Source organism: Lipotes vexillifer, unplaced genomic scaffold (genome assembly GCF_000442215.2).
Source record: "Lipotes vexillifer unplaced genomic scaffold, Lipotes_vexillifer_v1.1 scaffold1122, whole genome shotgun sequence".
Classification (NCBI taxonomy): Eukaryota; Metazoa; Chordata; class Mammalia; order Artiodactyla; family Lipotidae; genus Lipotes; species Lipotes vexillifer.
In genome coordinates, this window is record NW_006798649.1 from 319,455 (window position 1) to 338,179 (window position 18,725).

Sequence of the window (18,725 nt, forward strand, 5' to 3'; positions counted from 1 at the left end):
AAGTGGTACCTTTAAACATTTTGTGAAGGTAACATGCGGATGAGACTGTTGTTAAGACTCTGTTGGACAGATAATAGAGAAAATATAGGTAAGCAAAACCCGAGATGAGGATGAAACTGGGGGCTCTTTGTTTTGCCCTGGCTTTCGCAACAACAAAAACCAGTCCTGCTGGCCTCCAGGCTCCCTGCTCTGAGCTGAGTATGGAAGCCTGATGTTTTAAAATGGACGAAGGGTGAGGAAGGGCATACTAACTCCCCTGGGACTTGACATCTTTTGCCTCCCTATGACCAAGTCTGGACCCGGGGAAGCTGCTTCCAGAGAAAGGAGACAGACAGGGGCAAAAGTCAGATGCCTGACCCCAAACAGGAGGTTTGAGGGGAGAAGACCTGCTCTGGGGATTGGTAACCTCACCTGTGTTGTCATTAAAGAAGTTGGAGAGGCATCGGGATAGAGTTACACTGGCTGCCAGAGACCTGCTACCCAAGACAAATCATTCAGGAAGAGGGTTGGCTCTGCCACACAGAAGGGCCAGAGAAAAAGGAAAGACTGTAGTGTGTAGGAAGATTATGATACGTGCAATTAGAATGTGAGAGTCTCGCTCTGGGCTCTCTAACTTGCCAGCCAACCTTGGGCGCACCACTTGACTTCTCCAAGAATACTGCCCACCTCTTGCAGTTGTTGTGAGGTTGAAATGGAGTAGCCCTGTGCTTGGCACACTACAGGACTAAAAAAATGCTTGTTAATATATTACTAGTGATACTAGAGGCAGAAATCCCCCTGCATCCCTCCCATCCCTGCCCTCCATATTCCTTTGCTTAGAGGCATGAGACCACTTCCCTACTAGTGCAACAGACTTACCAAAAGGGAAGGAATATGGAAAGAGATGCTCCTACCTCCCATTCCCCAGGGAAGGATGCCCAGGTCCTCCTGGATTTTTGCCCCTGGGGGACTGTCTAGAGTTCCCAGGAAGGACTGGGTTTGAGAGCCCCTAGGCAGCCCTACCTCCAAGTCTTTGGGCTCTGGTGCCTTAGCTCTCTGAGCCCACAGAAGTCTTGGGAGGTAGATGGGAGTCCCTGGGGCCCCTCACAGCCTGTACCTTCCCTCCAATCAGTTCAGAGTCAGGCTGGGAGCCTCATGAAACCAAAAACTCCTTCATCCCATGGAGATCCCCATCCCTTCACAGAACATGGGGTCAAGAACTGCAAAGCCTGGAGTCTCACAGGCACAGTCCTGGGCAGGAAGACCAGGACAGGTGGATCCAGCTTTTCTCCTGCTACCCACTGAAGCAGCTAGAACAGAGATCCTGGAGAGCACTTGGGTTGCAGGGGGAGCTAGTGAGGCCTGAAATGTAGTTAGAGGGGCCACACCACACACAGTGTCACACAGACACATGTATGTTTCTCACATTTACCCCTCTTACACATACCTTCTCACACACAGGCCTGCTTCTTATACCAGAGAAGACATTTCACTGTCCTGCCCCTGAAGCAACACACACACACACACACACACACACACACACACACACACCCCTGCCTCCTATCTGCCTAAACTTGAGGTCACGAGGAGAAGTTAGGGGGGATCACAGGAAATTTTGTAGAATTAGATTGACTAAGAGCAGATTTTGGAGATCCATTAGCTTCTTCCTATGCATAGACTTCATCAGAGAAAGGATTGGTCCAGGGAATAGGAGAATAACTCACTTAACAGAATAGCTGTTGAGTTTATGATTCCTCTCCCAAAGGTAAAGAGACACACCCCAGGCCGTTTGGGGGATGAAATATCAACAGCATCACCCTGTCATGCATGCTAGGACATGAGCTCACAGCAGTACCAATAATTTGAGAGATCCTGGAGGACGGTTTCAGAGTAGAGATGGGGGTAGGGCAGGTTGTCGTGTTCCCATAGCAACCTATCTCATTGCCATAGCAACAAGACTCTGCCTCCATTCTATGGAGTCCTGGTTTCTGTAATGGGTGGAACACTGGTGTTTCATGGAGTGGTGGTGGACCACACAATCCTTCTAGGAAAGAACATTTCCATTCTAAACCAAGCAAGGTAGAGACTTCCCTGGTGGTCCAGGGGCCAAGAATCTGCCTTCCAATGCAGGGGACATGGGTTCGATCCCTGGTTGGGGAACTAAGTTCCCAATGCGGCAGGGCAACTAAGCACGTGCGCTGCAACTAGAGAGAAGCCCGTGCTGCAACGAAGAGCCTGCGCACCGCAACGAAGACCCAGCTCAGCCAAAACCAAGAAGCGTACGCGAAGCGTGAGGCTGTCAAATAGGGCTGGGTTTTCCTGTGGGCTTAGAAGCCTAGATTTCCTGGAGTTTCCCAACTGACAAGCTCTACTCCTTCCTACAGCAGTTTAAACTTCCCAGCTATTGGGGGCCCCCAGGAATGTCCCCACAAGGCACGCTGACCATTCCTGATGTTCACCACAGATGACTCAGATGGAAATCCTGCCACGTCAGAGAGGTGTGACGACAGTGCATTGGGGAAGCCAGGAGCCTGAAATGGCTTGCCACTCATTGGCTGTGTGCCTTGAGTGAGATATTTATCTTTCGGAACCTCAGGATTCTCACTTGTGAAAATGGGGTCAACACATGCTCAGCCCCCTGGGTGGTTCAGAGGACGTAGAGAAGTGATGACCATAAAGCACTGGACCCATCCAGGGTTTCCAGAGGGGGGGGGCGGGGAGGCGGGTGTTGGCAGATGGATGGCCCAGTGCACTGCTGACACTCCTTGCGCATGGAGTGGGGCTTCAGTGTGGTTGTGGCCAAGCACCCCAGTGGAGGTCTGACTGTGGAGCTAAGGTGTTATTTAAACCTCAGTGGATGGGGTAGTGGTTGGCATCATCTTCCAGATCAGGCTGTCCGACTGGCTAAAAACTTCCCTGGGAAAGGGGAAGGTACTTAAGCCATCTGCCTTCCCCTGGCCTAGATCAGTGCTACTCAAAGTGTGGGTATCGGCTCATGGCCCTCTGAAAAATGTTGGTTACCCATCTGCAGTGACATAGGTCTAGGAATTAAGAGAACATCTTCAGAAATTTTTATAGCTATTTGATATTGCAGTAACACCACCCAAGCAGCATCCAATTTGAGCTTCTTTTTAGTTATTTTTAAAAGTCTTATAGAGATTCACTGTGTGTGTGTGTGTGTGTGTGTGTGTGTGTGTGTGTATGTGTGTGTGTGTTTAAAAGTACCGATCTGCCCCGAATTGGGGGAAAAAACAACTTGGTCCTTTACCTCTAGTTTGAAAATCATTGACCTTGATAACACTAAAGCCATCTTAAAACCAGCTGAAGATCCAACTGAGAGAGAAGGGGAACAATCTCATCCGCGCCGCTTGCAAAAATTAGCCACGGATCACAAGCAGGTGAGACGGCAGCATTTCCTTTATTGCTTCAGGAAAAAAGCTGCAGGCCCCTCCCACTGCCCGCCCCCAGCCCCGGCCCCGAACTGGAAGGTCTAAGGCCGCACCTCCGCGCTCAGCCCCGCCCGGCGCCTTGGCCGCGGCTGCCGGGCGGCGCAGCGTGCCGCTTTCCGTAACGTAGGCCGAAGGAGTTCCAGTTGTAGGCGGACAGGTCCTTCTCGCGCTGTACCAGCACCGCGCCGCGCGGGGCGGGTATCAGGCGACTGCGGGGGGCGCACAGGCCCGGCAGCTGGGGCCCAGCGGAGCTCTCGGGAGGAGGGCACAGCGAGGCCCCCCGAGGGCCGGCAACGGCGGGCTTCCTCTCCGCGCACCGCGGGCTCTGTGCCCCGGAGGCCAGGAGCGCCGGGGATCTGAGACGCGGGCCTAGGACAGAGCCACAGGGAGAGGCTGACGTGAGGCCGCCGGGGCCCGGGAAAGACGGCTTTGGAACACCTACTCACATCCCCATCCTCTGCTTCCCTTTTGTTCCTTGACCCCTAGGAAGCTCAGAGCTCCAAGCTCAGCAGCATCTTAGCTTGTGTGGTTAGGCCATTTGCTCCTCCTTCCTTCAACATAGCTTTGATTTCAGATGTTTTACAGAATTGTCTTAAATGTCTTTTATATTGAATTACTTTTTTTTTTTTTTTAGGAAGCAAGCAGGGTAGAGCTTGAAAGAAAACTCAAGTATTTGCTGGACACCCAGCTTTGCTCCTCTTCGTGGCCCTCTGGCTGGCCCGTCCCTGCATCAGGCTCCCACTAGACTGAGCTCCTAGGGCGGTTGGGGCCATGTTCATTCATCTCTGAGTCTCTCAGAGTCTTGAAAACAGTGCCTTGCACATACTAGGGCCTCAAAAATGCTTGTTAAATATATAAAAGCTAATGAAAGGCTTGTAGTTACAGAAAAGAAGCAAGTGAAGCTAAGACCATTGTGCCTCCACACCCCCAACAAGTGTGACCCCTAAAAGGCTATATAAGGACTTCAACAAAGAAGGGAAATTATCTGGGGCACCTCAACCAGCTCACCTCCCCCACTCCAGGTATAATCTTTCCCCTTCACACTGAGGGTTAATGAGGCTAATTTGGAAGGCACTTCACTTGCAAGGCTCATTAAGTGCACTATACTTTTTAGCAGTAAAGTAGTGCAACTAGCTCTCAGGAGACAATGACCCCAGCAAATTGTGGCAGGAGATCAGTGGAAATGAGGTCTGGGGTGTGAGTGGGTGTGTGTTGGGTGGAGGGTAGTTGGCTTTGAGCCCTGCTCAATGCCCTGGCATACTCTGGGGAAGAGTGGGCATGGTCCAGAGTTAGTTATAATCTTCCTAGGAGGGCCCTGGGCCTGGCTGAGATGGGAGAGACAATGACTTCCTTTCTAGCTATAGCCACCATCCCAGCAGGAGGATCACTGCCTAGGCTATTGTTTTTAGCATCACCTAAAAGCTTTTGCCAAAAAGAGCTAAGAGCTCAATGTCCCAGGACAGTGATGTTGTTATTCTCTGGGGGATCCTCCCTCACCCAGAAAGAACACCCGATCCCAGGAGAGAAGACACACTTGGCAAAGGACACCCAGGGCCATGTTCTCTTTGCTTTGGGATAGCTTATGGGCACAGTGATATCTTGTGTATAGAAAGAATGCTGCAAGTTCCATAGCTAGAGGAACTGAGGTCCCCAGAGGCCAAGCTGACCACCCAGCAGTGTTAAACCCACCTCCTGACTTGGGGATGAGCACCGTCCTAGCTCATGCCCTGTATGAGCTCAGTGGGAGCTCAGTGCCTGCTGGGTTTCTGCAGCATTGGATTGAGTGACTTCGGGAACGTTTCTTTACCTCTTTGGGCCTCAGTTTCTCCAGGTCATCAGTTTCACAGTGAACTCATAATGTTGACAGATATTAAGGATCTGTCCTTTTGTGTAGGCTATTTTTTTTTTTTCAAATTTCCCATAAAGGAACTGAGGTCACTGATAAGACAAACTTGCATAGTAAATTCCTTCCTAGCAGATCTGCACAGAGAGGTGGTTGGCGGAGAGCAGAGAAAACCATGCAGGAGCTCGGTGGTTAACAAGCAGCTGAACCTGGGTGAGCCTCCTGATGTCCGTAACAGTGGCAAGACATCCCTTGCTTGCAAGGTTAGCAAGACCCCTAAATGTGTTGCATGTATCAGTCTTAGGTTTCCATTAAATGCAGCTTTAAATTCACGTCAAGAGACTAGCCATATCTGAAGAATATGGTAACTCTCATTTTGCGACAACTCACTTGCTCCCTCCCACCCTTCTTCCCAGATAACACATACCTGTGGCTCTAGGATTTTTCATGGGCGTCGCCTTTTCTAATGTCTCCGTGAAGGAGACGGCACAAAGGAAAAGCATCAGCTGCCAAGAAACCAGTGAGTTCATCCTGATCCTGGAAGTGTCCTGAGACCAAGACAGAGAGAGGGAGGAGGGACTAGGTTAGGCATGCCCTCTGGGCTGGGTGATGGGGCAGATCCCAGCGTGAAGTGGGACCCCTGGAAGGGAGGAGTCAAATTTCCCATAAAGGAACTGAGGTCACTGATAAGACAAACTTGCATAGTAAATTCCTTCCTAGCAGATCTGCACAGAGAGGTGGTTGGCGGAGAGCAGAGAAAACCATGCAGGAGCTCGGTGGTTAACAAGCAGCTGAACCTGGGTGAGCCTCCTGATGTCCGTAACAGTGGCAAGACATCCCTTGCTTGCAAGGTTAGCAAGACCCCTAAATGTGTTGCATGTATCAGTCTTAGGTTTCCATTAAATGCAGCTTTAAATTCACGTCAAGAGACTAGCCATATCTGAAGAATATGGTAACTCTCATTTTGCGACAACTCACTTGCTCCCTCCCACCCTTCTTCCCAGATAACACATACCTGTGGCTCTAGGATTTTTCATGGGCGTCGCCTTTTCTAATGTCTCCGTGAAGGAGACGGCACAAAGGAAAAGCATCAGCTGCCAAGAAACCAGTGAGTTCATCCTGATCCTGGAAGTGTCCTGAGACCAAGACAGAGAGAGGGAGGAGGGACTAGGTTAGGCATGCCCTCTGGGCTGGGTGATGGGGCAGATCCCAGCGTGAAGTGGGACCCCTGGAAGGGAGGAGACAGCCCCTGCCCTTGGAGGCCCTCAGTGGAGGGATGAGGCTGAACAGACACAGCACGGAAATGGGACTGAGACCACTTGCACCGTATCGTCCAAGCTGAACTCATGCTAGGTGAGAATCATAGGGAGGGCTTCCTGCAGGTGAGGCCAGTAAGGTTAGGAAGGAAGGAGAGAAGGAAAGAAGGGAGGGAGGGAGGGAGGAAGGATCCATATCAGTGGAAGGGGCAGGACTGCTTGGGTTGGAAAATGGCCAGGATTCTGAATCTCAGGTTTGCTTGAGAGGAATGTTGGAGAAACAAGGAATGAGATGCAGTGTGGCAGTGAGCAGGGAAAGGTGAAGTGAAGTGGGGCAAGGAGTTCCACTGAATGGAGGGCGCTGAGGTCCCAACCTGCTCTCTGGAGCCTGGGAGCAGGCATTTCTTCCCTCCATGCTGGGCTCTGCATAAATGACAACTTTCTGTGCTCCACTCTCCCCGCTAGAATGTGCCTTCCCGAACCTGGCCCAGTTCCCTCCTGCTGTAATGGGAACTTAATTCCTTTCCTTTTTCAAGCAAAAGGAAGAAAGAGGCAATCATCTTGCTTGCTCTCATAACCCTTCATAGCCTTGAAAACCATCATTAAATTGTCTTATTGCCTGTAATTCAGGAAAGAGAAAAAAACTTTCCCTGATTTATCAGGTCAACTGTCTCCATATTCTATTCCCCATGGTCTCTGAGAGGATATGAATTTAATTGACTTCATGATTTTGGCTGTTGAGGTGGGAGCTGTGTGCTGTGACCCCCTCTTCATCCCCTTTCCCCTCTCATCCCCACCCCTCCAGCTCTTCCAGCTCCCAAGTCTGATTTCTCTTTGAAAAAGTCACCAGGCACTTTGAGACTGTCCAAACATGATTAAAGACAAATTGGTGGAGGGCCAGGCAGCACTGCAGGCTGAGCAGAAGGGAGTGGGTGCCAGATCTAAAGGCTCGAGCCTCCCTCTGTGGTCCAGGGGTAAGTGGGCAGGGTGGGGGGACTATCATTTGTGCCCGTCAGCTCCTAACAGTGGCTCAGCCCCATCCATCCCTCCATTGTTGCCCCCACTCCCCTTTCCTCTCCCTGCTCCCACCGGGACGCAGGCATGGGGTAGAGTAAGAGTGGGATTAGGAGGACTGAAATCTATAGCCACAGCTCCACTCTCCCTCCCTGTGAGACAAGAGCAAGTCACCTCCCATCTCTAGACGTTATTGCTCCATGTATAAAATAAGAGCATTGAGTCAGACTGGCCACCGACTGTCCCCTCAGATGGTCACTTATCCTTGCAGACTTTGACTCTCTGACACCCTGAAACCCAGACCATGGCTTTCTGCACCTGCCTTAAGGCCTGGGGCAGGGCATGGAGTAGAGAGAGGATCAGTCCACTAGAGAGAACAGTGTAAAACCATTTCTTTTGTGGCTTCAGACCATGGATGCACAGGGTCCAGGTTAGTTCAGAAATCATTCCTGATCGCAGCATCTGGTTGGTGCTATGGGTGCACAGGTGTGCTCACAGGGTTGCTTCCCCCAGGCCCTCCCCTGAGATCTAGCACAAGAAATTGAGTCGTAATCAGAATCATCTCAAAATAACACGGTAAATGATAGGCTGGAGGCACGTGAGTACAGGGTGGGTGGGGAGGCCTGGGGTGTGTCAGAGCCCATGGGAGCCTGATGTGGAGGGTCCAGGCAGGCTTTCTGCAGGGGGTGGCACCTGAGCTGAGTTCCTGAGCACTGAAGGCAGTCCCAGCAAGGGAGCTGGAGCTGGGTGTGGAGGGAAGTGCAGGCCCTCCAGCCTGCCAGGAGGGTGAAACTTTGCTGGAGAGAGAGTGATGAGGCTGGGGAAGGGGCCACCAGGGGCTTCATCCCCGGGTGGTGTGAGCCAGAGGGGAATGTGTGTAGATTAGCATTTCACATGGAGCATTCAGGCTGCTCTTCAGAAGCAGGACGGCGAGTGGGGAAGGGGGCAGAGGGCAGGCTGTGTGGTTAGAAGGTAGTGTTCCTTCTTCATGCTCCTCTCACCTGTATTGCACCCTCCCCATCCCATCATAGGTAGCACTTACCATGAGAACTTTGGTTTTCCCCCACTACCTGTCCCCAACACACACTACACCCCTCCCCCAACTCTTGGTTCACTGCTCAGCACAGGGGCTTTTAACACATGTGGTAGAATTGAGTTGTTTGGAAAAGAACCATCAGCTTCCAAGGGGCCACGAGTGGCTGTCCTGCTGTGGGCATTTTTGTGGTCTCCCTGTCCCAGGGGTTTTGTACCTAGAGAGTAACAGGAATTCCAGACTTGGTTGGAAAGCTTTTGGGGTGGGGCATCTCCCTTCTGGGGTGATCCCATCTCTTAGTGCCGGAGCTGGCAGGGTACACGGGGGCTCTTTGTTTAGGTCTGTGTTTGCCATCCACACATCAGGGAACTGCCCAGAGGAGTCCTATTGAGCCTGTGAGCCCCAGGAGTTCTCCAGCTCCCTCCAACAGCTTCTGTGGCCTCTCATCCCAGCCAGAGAGTTCATTCATTGTATTCATTCTTTCTACAGAAAAGAATCCCCAAGGTCCTGGTTTCATAAAGTGCAAGTCAACGTTATTTACCCAGACATCCCAGAATAATCTGGCCAGCCGAGTAATCAGGGAAGATTGGCGCCCCCTTGGCCTGCCTGGGACACCTCTGTCAGTCTTGGAACTGAATTCCTGCTCCCAGCTTGGGAGCCTCCCTGGGTCCGGCCAGACCCTTCCCCTGTGTGGGTGCTGCAGCGCACCTACCTTGCCTTGGCTCCGTCCTGAGGGGTCTCCGAGGTGATGATGCTGCTTGGCTGAGTGAACACCTGGAGGGAGGGGAGATGGGCTCCTGGGCTCGCTGTCACCAGTTCCCTGGTCACGTCCCTTTTATAAAGCCCATGGTGACGTCTCCAGGCATAGGCCCACCTCTGCCTCCCCCTCCCTCCTCCTCAGACCCCCTCAGAGAGCACAGCGCTCCGAGCCGATGACGGCTGACTCCCGCCTCCTGGTTCTCATGACTGAAATCAGCCTTTTTCTGCCCCTCCAGAAGCCTTCCAAGGCTGGCTTTCTGATTGCCGCTAGTTCTTTCCAGCCTTCTCACCGCTTCTCCCCAGACCCACTCCAAGACCCATTCTGCCCCAAACAACATGGAAATGGACTGTTTGAGGGGGGCGGAGTGTCAGCGTGCAATGTTCCCCCTCCAGACAAGTAAGCAGGATGCAGGGGAGGAAAGGGGAGGAGGTGGCACAGTCTGCCCCGGGGGCTCCTTGCTCCTCGTGTGCTCCCAGCTCTGGCAGCTCAGTTGGGGTCTCAGACCAGAAGGCGGCTCCTGGGCTGGGATCTGGGATCTGGGACTGGGTGGGGGGATTGTCTCATTTTTTTCTTCCTTCCTTCCTCCCTTCTTTCCCCAAGCAATTCCTGAGCACGTGCTCAGCACAGGGTTTGCAGATGAACATGCCGAGGTCCGATGGGAGAGACAGGTATGTGAGCAGCTGGCTAAGAAAGCAGCACCTTTGCAGCTCTAGAAGGTGGGCTAACCTGGGAAGCACTAAGGGAACTCAGAGGAGTGCCTTCCAGCTGCAGTGTCTCCGGAGGTGCTGCTCCTGGAGCCCCACAGTCATGTCCTGTGGCACCTCGATCACACCGTTTTGGAATTGCTGTGAGCCTCGCTTTGAAGTGGGGCAGGTCTCCTTCCCTTTGCACCCTCAGCACCCGCTCCTTTGCTCCGTACAGACACCGGGGCCCTCACAGAGACTTATTAAATGTACGCATTGCGGGAGACTCCTGTCTCTTTCTTGGGCCTGCAAGGATGCGCTTTACCCTTGAAGGAAGTGCTTCCCAGGACAGAGACTGGGGCCCTTGGAAGGTAGGGGCTATGTCTCTACCTCAGCACAGAGGCTACCTGGTGGGTGAGCTGTGCAGACATCCACCTAATTAATGGTTGAGAACCACTTCCCACCATGATGGGGATTAATACCCATCACTTTTTTAATTCCTCCTGCTAACAGGGGCTTGCAAACATATTATCTCACTCATTAGGACTAGTAAACACGAGGGTAAGAATGATAGGTCACGAGAGCAGGCCTGCTTCTTGCCGTGTGTGTGGGCCTGCCCTGAGTCAGAGAATGGACTTAATGGGCTAGAGACACTGACTTTGAGTCTCAGGCACATTTACAGCTTGGGGATTTAATCTTTGCTTTTCCTCTGATAAATACAGGGTGGGGTGTGATCCCCGTTCAATCTCCGTGGGACCTGGATCTCTGCTCCCAACGGTCCTGACAGCTTCTTGCATTGACTTGGGGATTTGAGGTCAGTCACTTGGTTCCATCCTTCCTTCTGGACTTGGAGAGGTCCGGGTATGATGGGGAGATGAGTCAGTGTCGGGTGGGGGCCTGAGGGGGTGGCCCCCATTTCCTTTCCAGCCCCCTCAACCAATGATCCAAGTTCAAGCAGCTTATCTCTGCTGTTCAGACCATTGAGCTGGTGCCTTGAAGCCTCTGGAACAGCTGTGGGAGCCAAGAATCATTACTCCAGACAAAGAGCAAGGAACAGACTCAATATCTAGGTTATTATGAAGCTGGCCTTGAGAGCTGGGAGCAGTGCCAGGCGCAGATATGGAGAGGGGACAGCTGGGGTGTGTCCAGGGGGCGGGCATGTCAAGGTGCTGGCTTAGAGCCTCTCTGAGCTTCTCAGAGAGCTTGTATACTGTCCGGTGCTTCAGAGAAAGGGAGGGGCAGGGGCTAGGGACCACTGCCCCATGCCTGCCCCAAGGAGAGGACAGAATCTGCCACCTGCTTTTCCTGTTGTCACTGGCTGTCACCCATCCTCTCTCTGCCTGGGGCCCAGACTCAGCCCTCTCTCCGGAAGTCTGGCACTTTCTGGCTGGGTCACCTAGAATCCCTAAGGCTCCGTTTCTTTGGCTGTAATAGGGAGCTACTGACAAACACCGTTCTCTACACCCACACCTTTGGCACAACTGCTCACACCTGTCATCTCATCTGCTGTTGTCAAATGGAGAAGGTACAGGGAGGGGAAGAGGAGCTGAGGCTGGCCCACCTGGGGAAGGGGCTTTGAGGGGAGATGGGGAAGTGTCCACTGCACCTGGGGCTGCTGTTTTACTAAGTCCGTGTGCTTCCCCCACCCCAAGGCACCGCCACCAAGCCACACGCATAATCCACTTACCATGCTCAGGAAGGGGATGTTGGAGGTATTGCCCAAGAAGTCAAAGGCGACAGAGAAAAAGCCCCTAGGAGCAGAGAGGCAGAGGGAGTGGTCAGTGATGGCCCCAGAGGGGACAGTGAGGGCAGCGAGGCTGAGGTCCCCCCTAAGGCTCCAGCTTTGGCTCCCAAGAGAATGGGCCCCTGGGCCCTGGGGACGGGCATGCTTCTGCACCCCTGTTTTTTTGAGAGGCAGCCAAGTGGAGTAGTTAAGAATGAAAGCCCTGAGGTCAGACTCCCTGGGTTCAAATCTTGGCTCTACCACTCACTGGCGCTGTATAAACTTAGGCAAATTTCTTCACTTCTCTGAATCGATTTCCAGCTGTAAAATGGGGTTAATAATAATCGTATCTACGTCATAGGGCCTTACACAAAGAAATGCTTGGGAAATGTTTATTTTTATTATTGTTACTGTCTTCTCCCTAGACTGGGTGTGTACCGCCTGCCGCATGTTTCCTGGGCTCCAGGCATGGATCGCTACTGGAGGCTGCGCTCACTTTATTCTCCCCCGCGCCTCGGCGCCCCATTCTTACCACACCCCCACTGGCGTGGGTGGGTGATCCCTCAGAGGGCTCGGAGGCACGGAGGTTGGTGTGGGAAGGGGAGCAGAAATCTGAGCTCTGGCTGGGCTACTTCCTTTCCCTGGGCCTCAGGTCCCTGAGGTTCGCTTGGGTCTCTGAGGTCTCATAGCTCTGAGTTGCTGTTGTTGTTGTTTTTTTTTTTTAAAGCCCCTTCCATGCTGCTGCAAGGTGTCTTTCTCAAGGTTTACTTTTGGTTAGAACTGCTGAGTCTGCAGTGGCCCCACTCATGCTTCCAAGTCCTCAATAAATGGTAACTATTGTCAGAGTTAGTCTTCTTCACTAAATTGCAAGTTCCACAGGAAGTTTCTCCTCGTTTAGTGCCATATCCCCACACCTAGCCCTGTATGTGGCACGTAGTAGGTACCTTTTATATATCTGACTATTTGAATGAATGACTGTTTGAATAATGACATCGTTGAAAAATAATGGATGGCAGAACACATGTGAGAGAATTTCATTTCCTGCAACCACACTACATGATGTCTCTGAAGTCTAGGGCATCGGGCCGATCAGGTGTTTTCAAGGCTACCCTGAGTAAGCTGATGGTTCCGATTAGCCTAGGGTTCCTGGTCCACAGCTCCTTCCCATGAGTCCATAAGCCATGATTCTTCTAGCCCACATCATCCCCATCCCACCCCTGTTCTCTCCACAGTGCCCCAGAGATGGTCTTCCTCAGTATCCTTTTCTTTCTTCTCCTTAAGGACACTTCAGTCTTCTCTGATACCCTACCCACCCCTCAAGGCCTGTCTCAGGTCCTGCTTTCTCTGGGACACCTCCCTGGCCCTGATGGAGGCCACACACCTTCGCTGAGTTCCACTGTGTCTTTCACCAGGCCCAGGCTGACACTGGACGGGCCGAGGGATATGGGAACATGAGCCAGAGACACCTGGGTCAAGTTCATATCCTTTGCATACTACTTGTGAGAGCTCGGGCAGGGGCAGCCTCTCTGAGCATTGGTTTCCGTATTTGCAAGTAGAGGACAATCCTACAATGGGTTGTGGAGATGACAAAATGAGAGGATGCTTGTGAGCATGCTTGGTGCATGTGAGGGGCTCAGTAGATTTTAGTTCACTGCCCTTCCTCCCTATCTGGATTGCCAGACTTGAGGGCAGGTCCTGTGTCTCCTCCCTGGTGACAGGCACAGTGATGGGGACACAGCAGGTACTCCATGTTTACTGATGGATGGGCTGATTCCTCCAACTTATCCTTCAGCCTACGGTTGGTGTCCACCTGATGCTCCTCCCCATTTTCAACCCTTCTGAGGCTCCCGTCTCTTGCAGGATAAAGTCCAGCTTCTGTATACACTGCTGGTCACGCAGCCCGAACCTGATCTCAGCCGTTCAGAGGCCCTGGTGGGCCCATCCAGGGGAAGGGGACCTGCACTCACTTGAAGAGGTTCAAGAAGCCATAGGTTTCCAGGAACATGCCCAGGAGGGGCCAGCGCAGGAGAACGATGACCACGCCCCCCAGGAAGAAGCTGGTCCCCTTGAGCTTGTGCCTCTGGAAGAAGAAGGAGAATGTCTTCCTCAGGCCGATGATGAGGGAGAGGCCGGTCAGGAACAGCAGCTGTGGGAGAGGGGGCGGGTGGGTGTGAGAACAAACACCCCGGCTCCCTCTGCTCCCTCGGGAGTCAGGGGCCAGGCCTGGAGCTGCCCGTCAGGCGTAGGGCAGGACTTGCTAACTCGTCAAGGAGGGGTGATATTGGAGAGGGTGAGTATTTTGAACTGCTTAGGAACAGAAGTGCCCAGAGGCAGGGCGGACCAGGAGACGTCTGAAGGTCTCTAGCTTGTCACCCAGTTCGACCCAATTTCTTGGATCCCAAGCACTTCTTACATGATATCATTTCTCATCACACCTCCTAAGTAAGATGGGAAAGATAGTGAGATTCTCTCCATTTTACAGAGGTGAAGGCTGAAGCCTAAATAGGTTAGGCAGCCACACCCAGAGTCACAGGGCAGTGTCAGGGCTCCAGCCTGTGGCAGCATTCTCCAGGCCCTCCACTCTATGGCCCTGTCACCACCTTCAGCTTGCCTCCCAACGATCCCTTAAGAGTGCCTGGCCTCCTTTCAGACTTAACTCTCTGGCTTTCTTCCAGCACGTTCCATGCTTTCCCTCCCCTTCTCCATACCTCTTCTCTTGTTCCATCCACCTGGAAGTGCTTTATCCCCCCCACACTCATTTATTTTTCTAAATTGTTTTTCATCCTTCCCCCACAGGGCGCGCTCTCTTTTCTCCAAGCACCTTGTTTCATATTAGATGTGTTTATCTTACAGTGACTTGACCACTGCCCCTGTCTTCCTCCTCAGTCGTGTATGTTGATGTGACATTCCTGTCCCTAGGTGGTGGGATTCTGACGGGGCGTCTGATTCATCTTGGTACCCTCAGGACCTTGCCCAGAGCTTGGCATGAGAATCCAGGTCCTTAGATTCTCTGTGCCCCATAGGCCTCACCATCCATCCCCAGCCACCCCTTGCCTGCCTGGGCTCGGTGGTGCCCAGAACCTGGATGGGCACGATCTGAATAAACTCAGGGCTGACCCTCCCGGCAACGGAGACCTCAGGTAGGTTCACAGGGCTTGGGGACTCACGTTTCCGAAGGCCAGGAGCACCGAATCAAAGTACAGGAGCATTCCAAAGAGGATAAAGAAGATGCCGAAGCCGGTGGTGCCCACACCAATCTCTGCAATGGGCAAGGAGGTTGTGGTGGGATGGGCTTTGGGGAGCAGCTTGGGATGCTGGAACTTCCCCCCATTGCCGCTGGACAGGTAGGTGCCCTCTGGGGGGTGGGGGATGGCGTGGCTCCATTGCCATCCAGGAATCTTGGCTTCTGTGCTCTCAGGGAATGACAGGAGGGGAAGGGAAGGATGGGCACGAATCTATGTTTAGCACCTGGAAACTGCTGGTCAGTTCTATATACTCTGGCGTCCTGTCCTCACAACATCTCTATGAGGTAGCTAGTGATACTCTCACCACTTTCTATTTTCAGTTTCCTCTTGTTTTCAAATGTCACGTCATCTAGATCATTATCAGGGCTGGGTCTCTGGCTGAACACAACCCTCTGCCTACTCTGTTCCTGGCCTCTTGCTTTTGGGAGCCACTTGATGCCCAACTCACACCAGGGCCGAAGGGTACCGCTGAAAACTCACAGCCATATCCCCAAAGTGTCTCAGAACTGCCCAGCTGGCCTGCCCTATTTCTCAGAAGGCTTGCCCTCCTGAACAGTTCTTTACAGTGTCTCCTTCCTTCTCTAAACTGCCTCGGTTCCCAGCCTTCTGATGACGACCTCTCACACTTGACTGGGAAACAGAAGTCATTGACCAGAAATGTGCTCATCACCTCGGAGTTTACACCCCAGCCAGCACCGTGGCTGCCCTGCCACACACCCCTCGGAACGCTAACTTCAGCCACAGGTGGGCCCCAGCAGCAGCATGTCTTTTGCTTTGTGTCTCCTCGTTCTTTGAACTACAGGAGTTGGCTCAGAGCCAGGGAGCCCAGCGCAGATACGCAGGCTATTTAGGATATGAAGTTCCCTTTCTCTTAAATCCCGTCCATCACACAGAATTGTTAATTTTACTTTATCTGTGCCACTCTGGTAGTCAACAAATGGCAGTTCATTGTGTTGCTTCATTTTTAAATTGAATCAAGTTGAAAATTTTATCTTAAATTACAATAAAATACAAGTAAAATTTATCATCTTAACCATTTTTATGTATACAGTTCAGTGGTACTAAGTACATTCACCTTGTTGTGCTATCACCACCACCCACATCCAGAACTCTTTTCATCTTGCAAAACTGAAACTCTGTACCCTCTAAACAACTCCCCGTTCCCCGCTCTCTCTGGCAACCACCATTCTACTTTCTATGGTTCTAACTAGTCTAGGTACCTCATATGATTGCAATCGTACAGCACTTGTCTCTGTGTGACTGCCTTATTTCACCCAGCATAATGCCTTCAAGGTTTATCCATGTTGTAGCATGTGTCAGAATTTCCTTCCTTTTTAAGGCTGAATAATATTCCATTGTACGCATATACTACATTTTGTTTATCTAGTCATCTGTGGATGGACGTGGGTTGCTTTCACCTTTTGGCTATTGTAAATAATGCTACTGTGAGCACAGGTGAACAAATATCTCTCCGAGACTCTACTTTCACTTCTTTTGGGTATATACCCAGAAGTGGAATTGCTGGGTCATATGGTAGTTCTATTTTTAAGTTTTTGAGAAACCACCATACTGCCTCCCACAGAAGTTACACCACTTTACATTCCCGGTAGTGATGTACAAGAGGTTCCAACTTCTCTACATCCTCACCAACACTTGTTACTTTGTTTTTTTGCTTTGTTTTGTTTTTGATAGCATCCATCCTAAGGGGTGTGAGGTGGTGTCTCATTGAGGTTTTGATTTGCATTTCCTTGATGATTAGTGGTGTTGAGTATCTTTCATGTGCTTGTTGGTCATTTGTATATCTTCTTTGGAGAAGTGTCTATTCAAGTCCTTTGCCCATTTTTAAAACAGGTTGTTTGGGGTTTTTTGTTGTTCAGTTGTAGGAGTTCTTTGTATATTCTGTATAGTAACCCCTTATCAGATACAAGATTTGCCAGTATTTTCTCCTATTCTGTAGGTTGCCTTTTCACTCTGTTATTGTGTCCTTTGATGCACAGAAGTTTTAAATTTTCATATAGTCCAGTGTATCTATTTTTTTTCTTTAGTTGCCTGTGCTTTTGGTATCACACCCAAGAAATAATGGTCAAATTCAGCATCATGAAGCTTTTCTCCTATGTTTTCTTCTAAGAGTTTGTTTTAGATATTACTTAGAGCTAAATGAACTTTGAGTTAATTTTTGCATATGGTGTAAGGTATGGGTCCGATTTCATTCTTTTGCATGTGAATATCCAGTTTTCCCAACATCATTTGTTGAAAAGACTGTCCTTTCTCCATTGAACGGTCTTGGCACCCATGTTGAAAACCATGTGGCCATATATGCCAGGGTTTATTTCTGGGCTCTCTTTTATATTCCATTGGTCTCTATGTCTGTCTTTATGCCAGTCCCACACTGTTTTGATTACTGTAGGTTTGTAAAAAGTTTTGAAATCAGGAAGTTTGAAACCTCCAACTTTGTTCTTCTTTTTCAAGATTGCTTTGGCTATTTAAGATCCCTTGAGATTCCATATGAATTTTAGGATGGATTTTTCTATTTCTGCAAAAAATGCCATTGGGATTTTGATAGATTATTGCATTGAATCTGTAGACTGCCTTCTGTAGTACTGACATCTTAACAATATTAAGTCTTCCAATCCATGAATATGGGTCTTTCTACCTATTTGTGTCTTTTAAAATTTCTTTCAGCAACATTTTGTAGTTTCCAGGGTACAAGCCTTTTGCCTCCTTAGTTAGGTTTATTCCTAAGTATTTTATTCTTTTTGATGCTATGGTAAATGGAACTGTGTTGCTTCCTTTTAAAAAATTACTGATGAGGTACAACTTTAAGTTTATATTGTATATACAGTTTTGCAACTTGCTTTATTTACTTAATATAGCTAAAATGCCTTATTTTCTTTTTGTTGTAAATTATATGGTGAATAGGGTTAGGGCAAGAGTGTCTTTTTAAACTACAACATGTATAACTTTATTGAAAATGGCTTAACTTTTACAAAGAAAACACAGGTAATTTTTAAAGAGTAAAATTTTACTGGGCTTGTTAACTAACATCTTAGAATTGATCCTTACAATCTCTATGAAATTGGTATTATTGCCATGTTTCTACAGAGAGTTGTAAAAAGTTGTTAAAAGTCTGGTTGTTAAGAGGCAGAACTGGGCATCCCTGGTGGCGCAAGTGGTTGAGAGTCCACCTGCCGATGCAGGGGACACGGGTTCCTGCCCCGGTCCGGGAGGATCCCACATGCCGTGAAGCGGCTAGGCTCGTGAGCCATGGCCGCTGAGCCTGCGTGTCCGGAGCCTGTGCTCCGCAACGGGAGAGGCCACAACAGTGAGAGGCCCGCGTACCGCAAAAAAAAAAAAAAAAAGAGGCAGAACTGTAAAAACAAAACAAAAACAGAATTATGAAGATTAGGCTTACTGGCTAAGTTATATTTACAACTGAAAGAACATGAAACACAATCGTCTTTCAGGTAGGTAGGTAATCTTTCCTAATCTGTTACCATACAGATCTTAAGAGGATTAGGATCAGTTCCAGTATAGAAATAAGACCAAAGGACTTCTTTAAAAGATCATTAAAAATACAGAGATGAGATTTATTGTTCAAATTATGGATTGAAACCTCGTTCAACTCATATTCTAGAAAAATGCCAGTCTAATTGGGTCTCCCTTTTGGCAGAGCTGGATTTGCCAGGAACCAGTACAACATCATTTCTCTCAGCATATCCTCACACCCCCCCCCCCCCCCC

At 50.3% G+C, this 18,725-nt stretch overlaps 2 protein-coding genes across 2 annotated transcripts in view; both read right to left on the reverse strand.

Moving 5' to 3' along the window:
* Positions 1–3,489: 3,489 nt before the first annotated feature.
* KISS1 (KiSS-1 metastasis suppressor) lies at positions 3,490–5,801 on the reverse strand. Its single transcript, XM_007470657.1, has 2 exons — positions 5,699–5,801; positions 3,490–3,797 (listed from the first exon to the last, which is right to left on the reverse strand). The coding sequence occupies exons 1-2, from the start codon at positions 5,799–5,801 to the stop codon at positions 3,490–3,492; spliced, it is 411 nt and encodes a 136-aa protein (XP_007470719.1).
* A 5,188-nt stretch (positions 5,802–10,989) lies between these two features.
* The window catches only part of GOLT1A (golgi transport 1A), a 22,204-nt gene continuing 14,468 nt past the window's right edge, over positions 10,990–18,725 (reverse strand). Inside the window, exons 4-7 of the mRNA XM_007470721.1 lie at positions 14,908–14,999; positions 13,708–13,886; positions 11,705–11,768; positions 10,990–11,028 (exon numbers count right to left, since the gene is read on the reverse strand). Coding sequence (XP_007470783.1) covers positions 10,990–11,028; positions 11,705–11,768; positions 13,708–13,886; positions 14,908–14,999 — 374 coding nt within the window. The remainder of the gene's footprint in view (positions 11,029–11,704; positions 11,769–13,707; positions 13,887–14,907; positions 15,000–18,725) is intronic.

Bases quoted from the DNA above. Each gene is read 5' to 3' on its own strand.
- KISS1 (XM_007470657.1), bottom strand. From the start codon at position 5,801: ATGAACTCACTGGTTTCTTGGCAGCTGATGCTTTTCCTTTGTGCCGTC. The intron at 3,798-5,698 runs GTATGTGTTATC...GCTCTGTCCTAG, and splicing joins GAAAAATCCTAGAGCCACAG to GCCCGCGTCTCAGATCCCCG.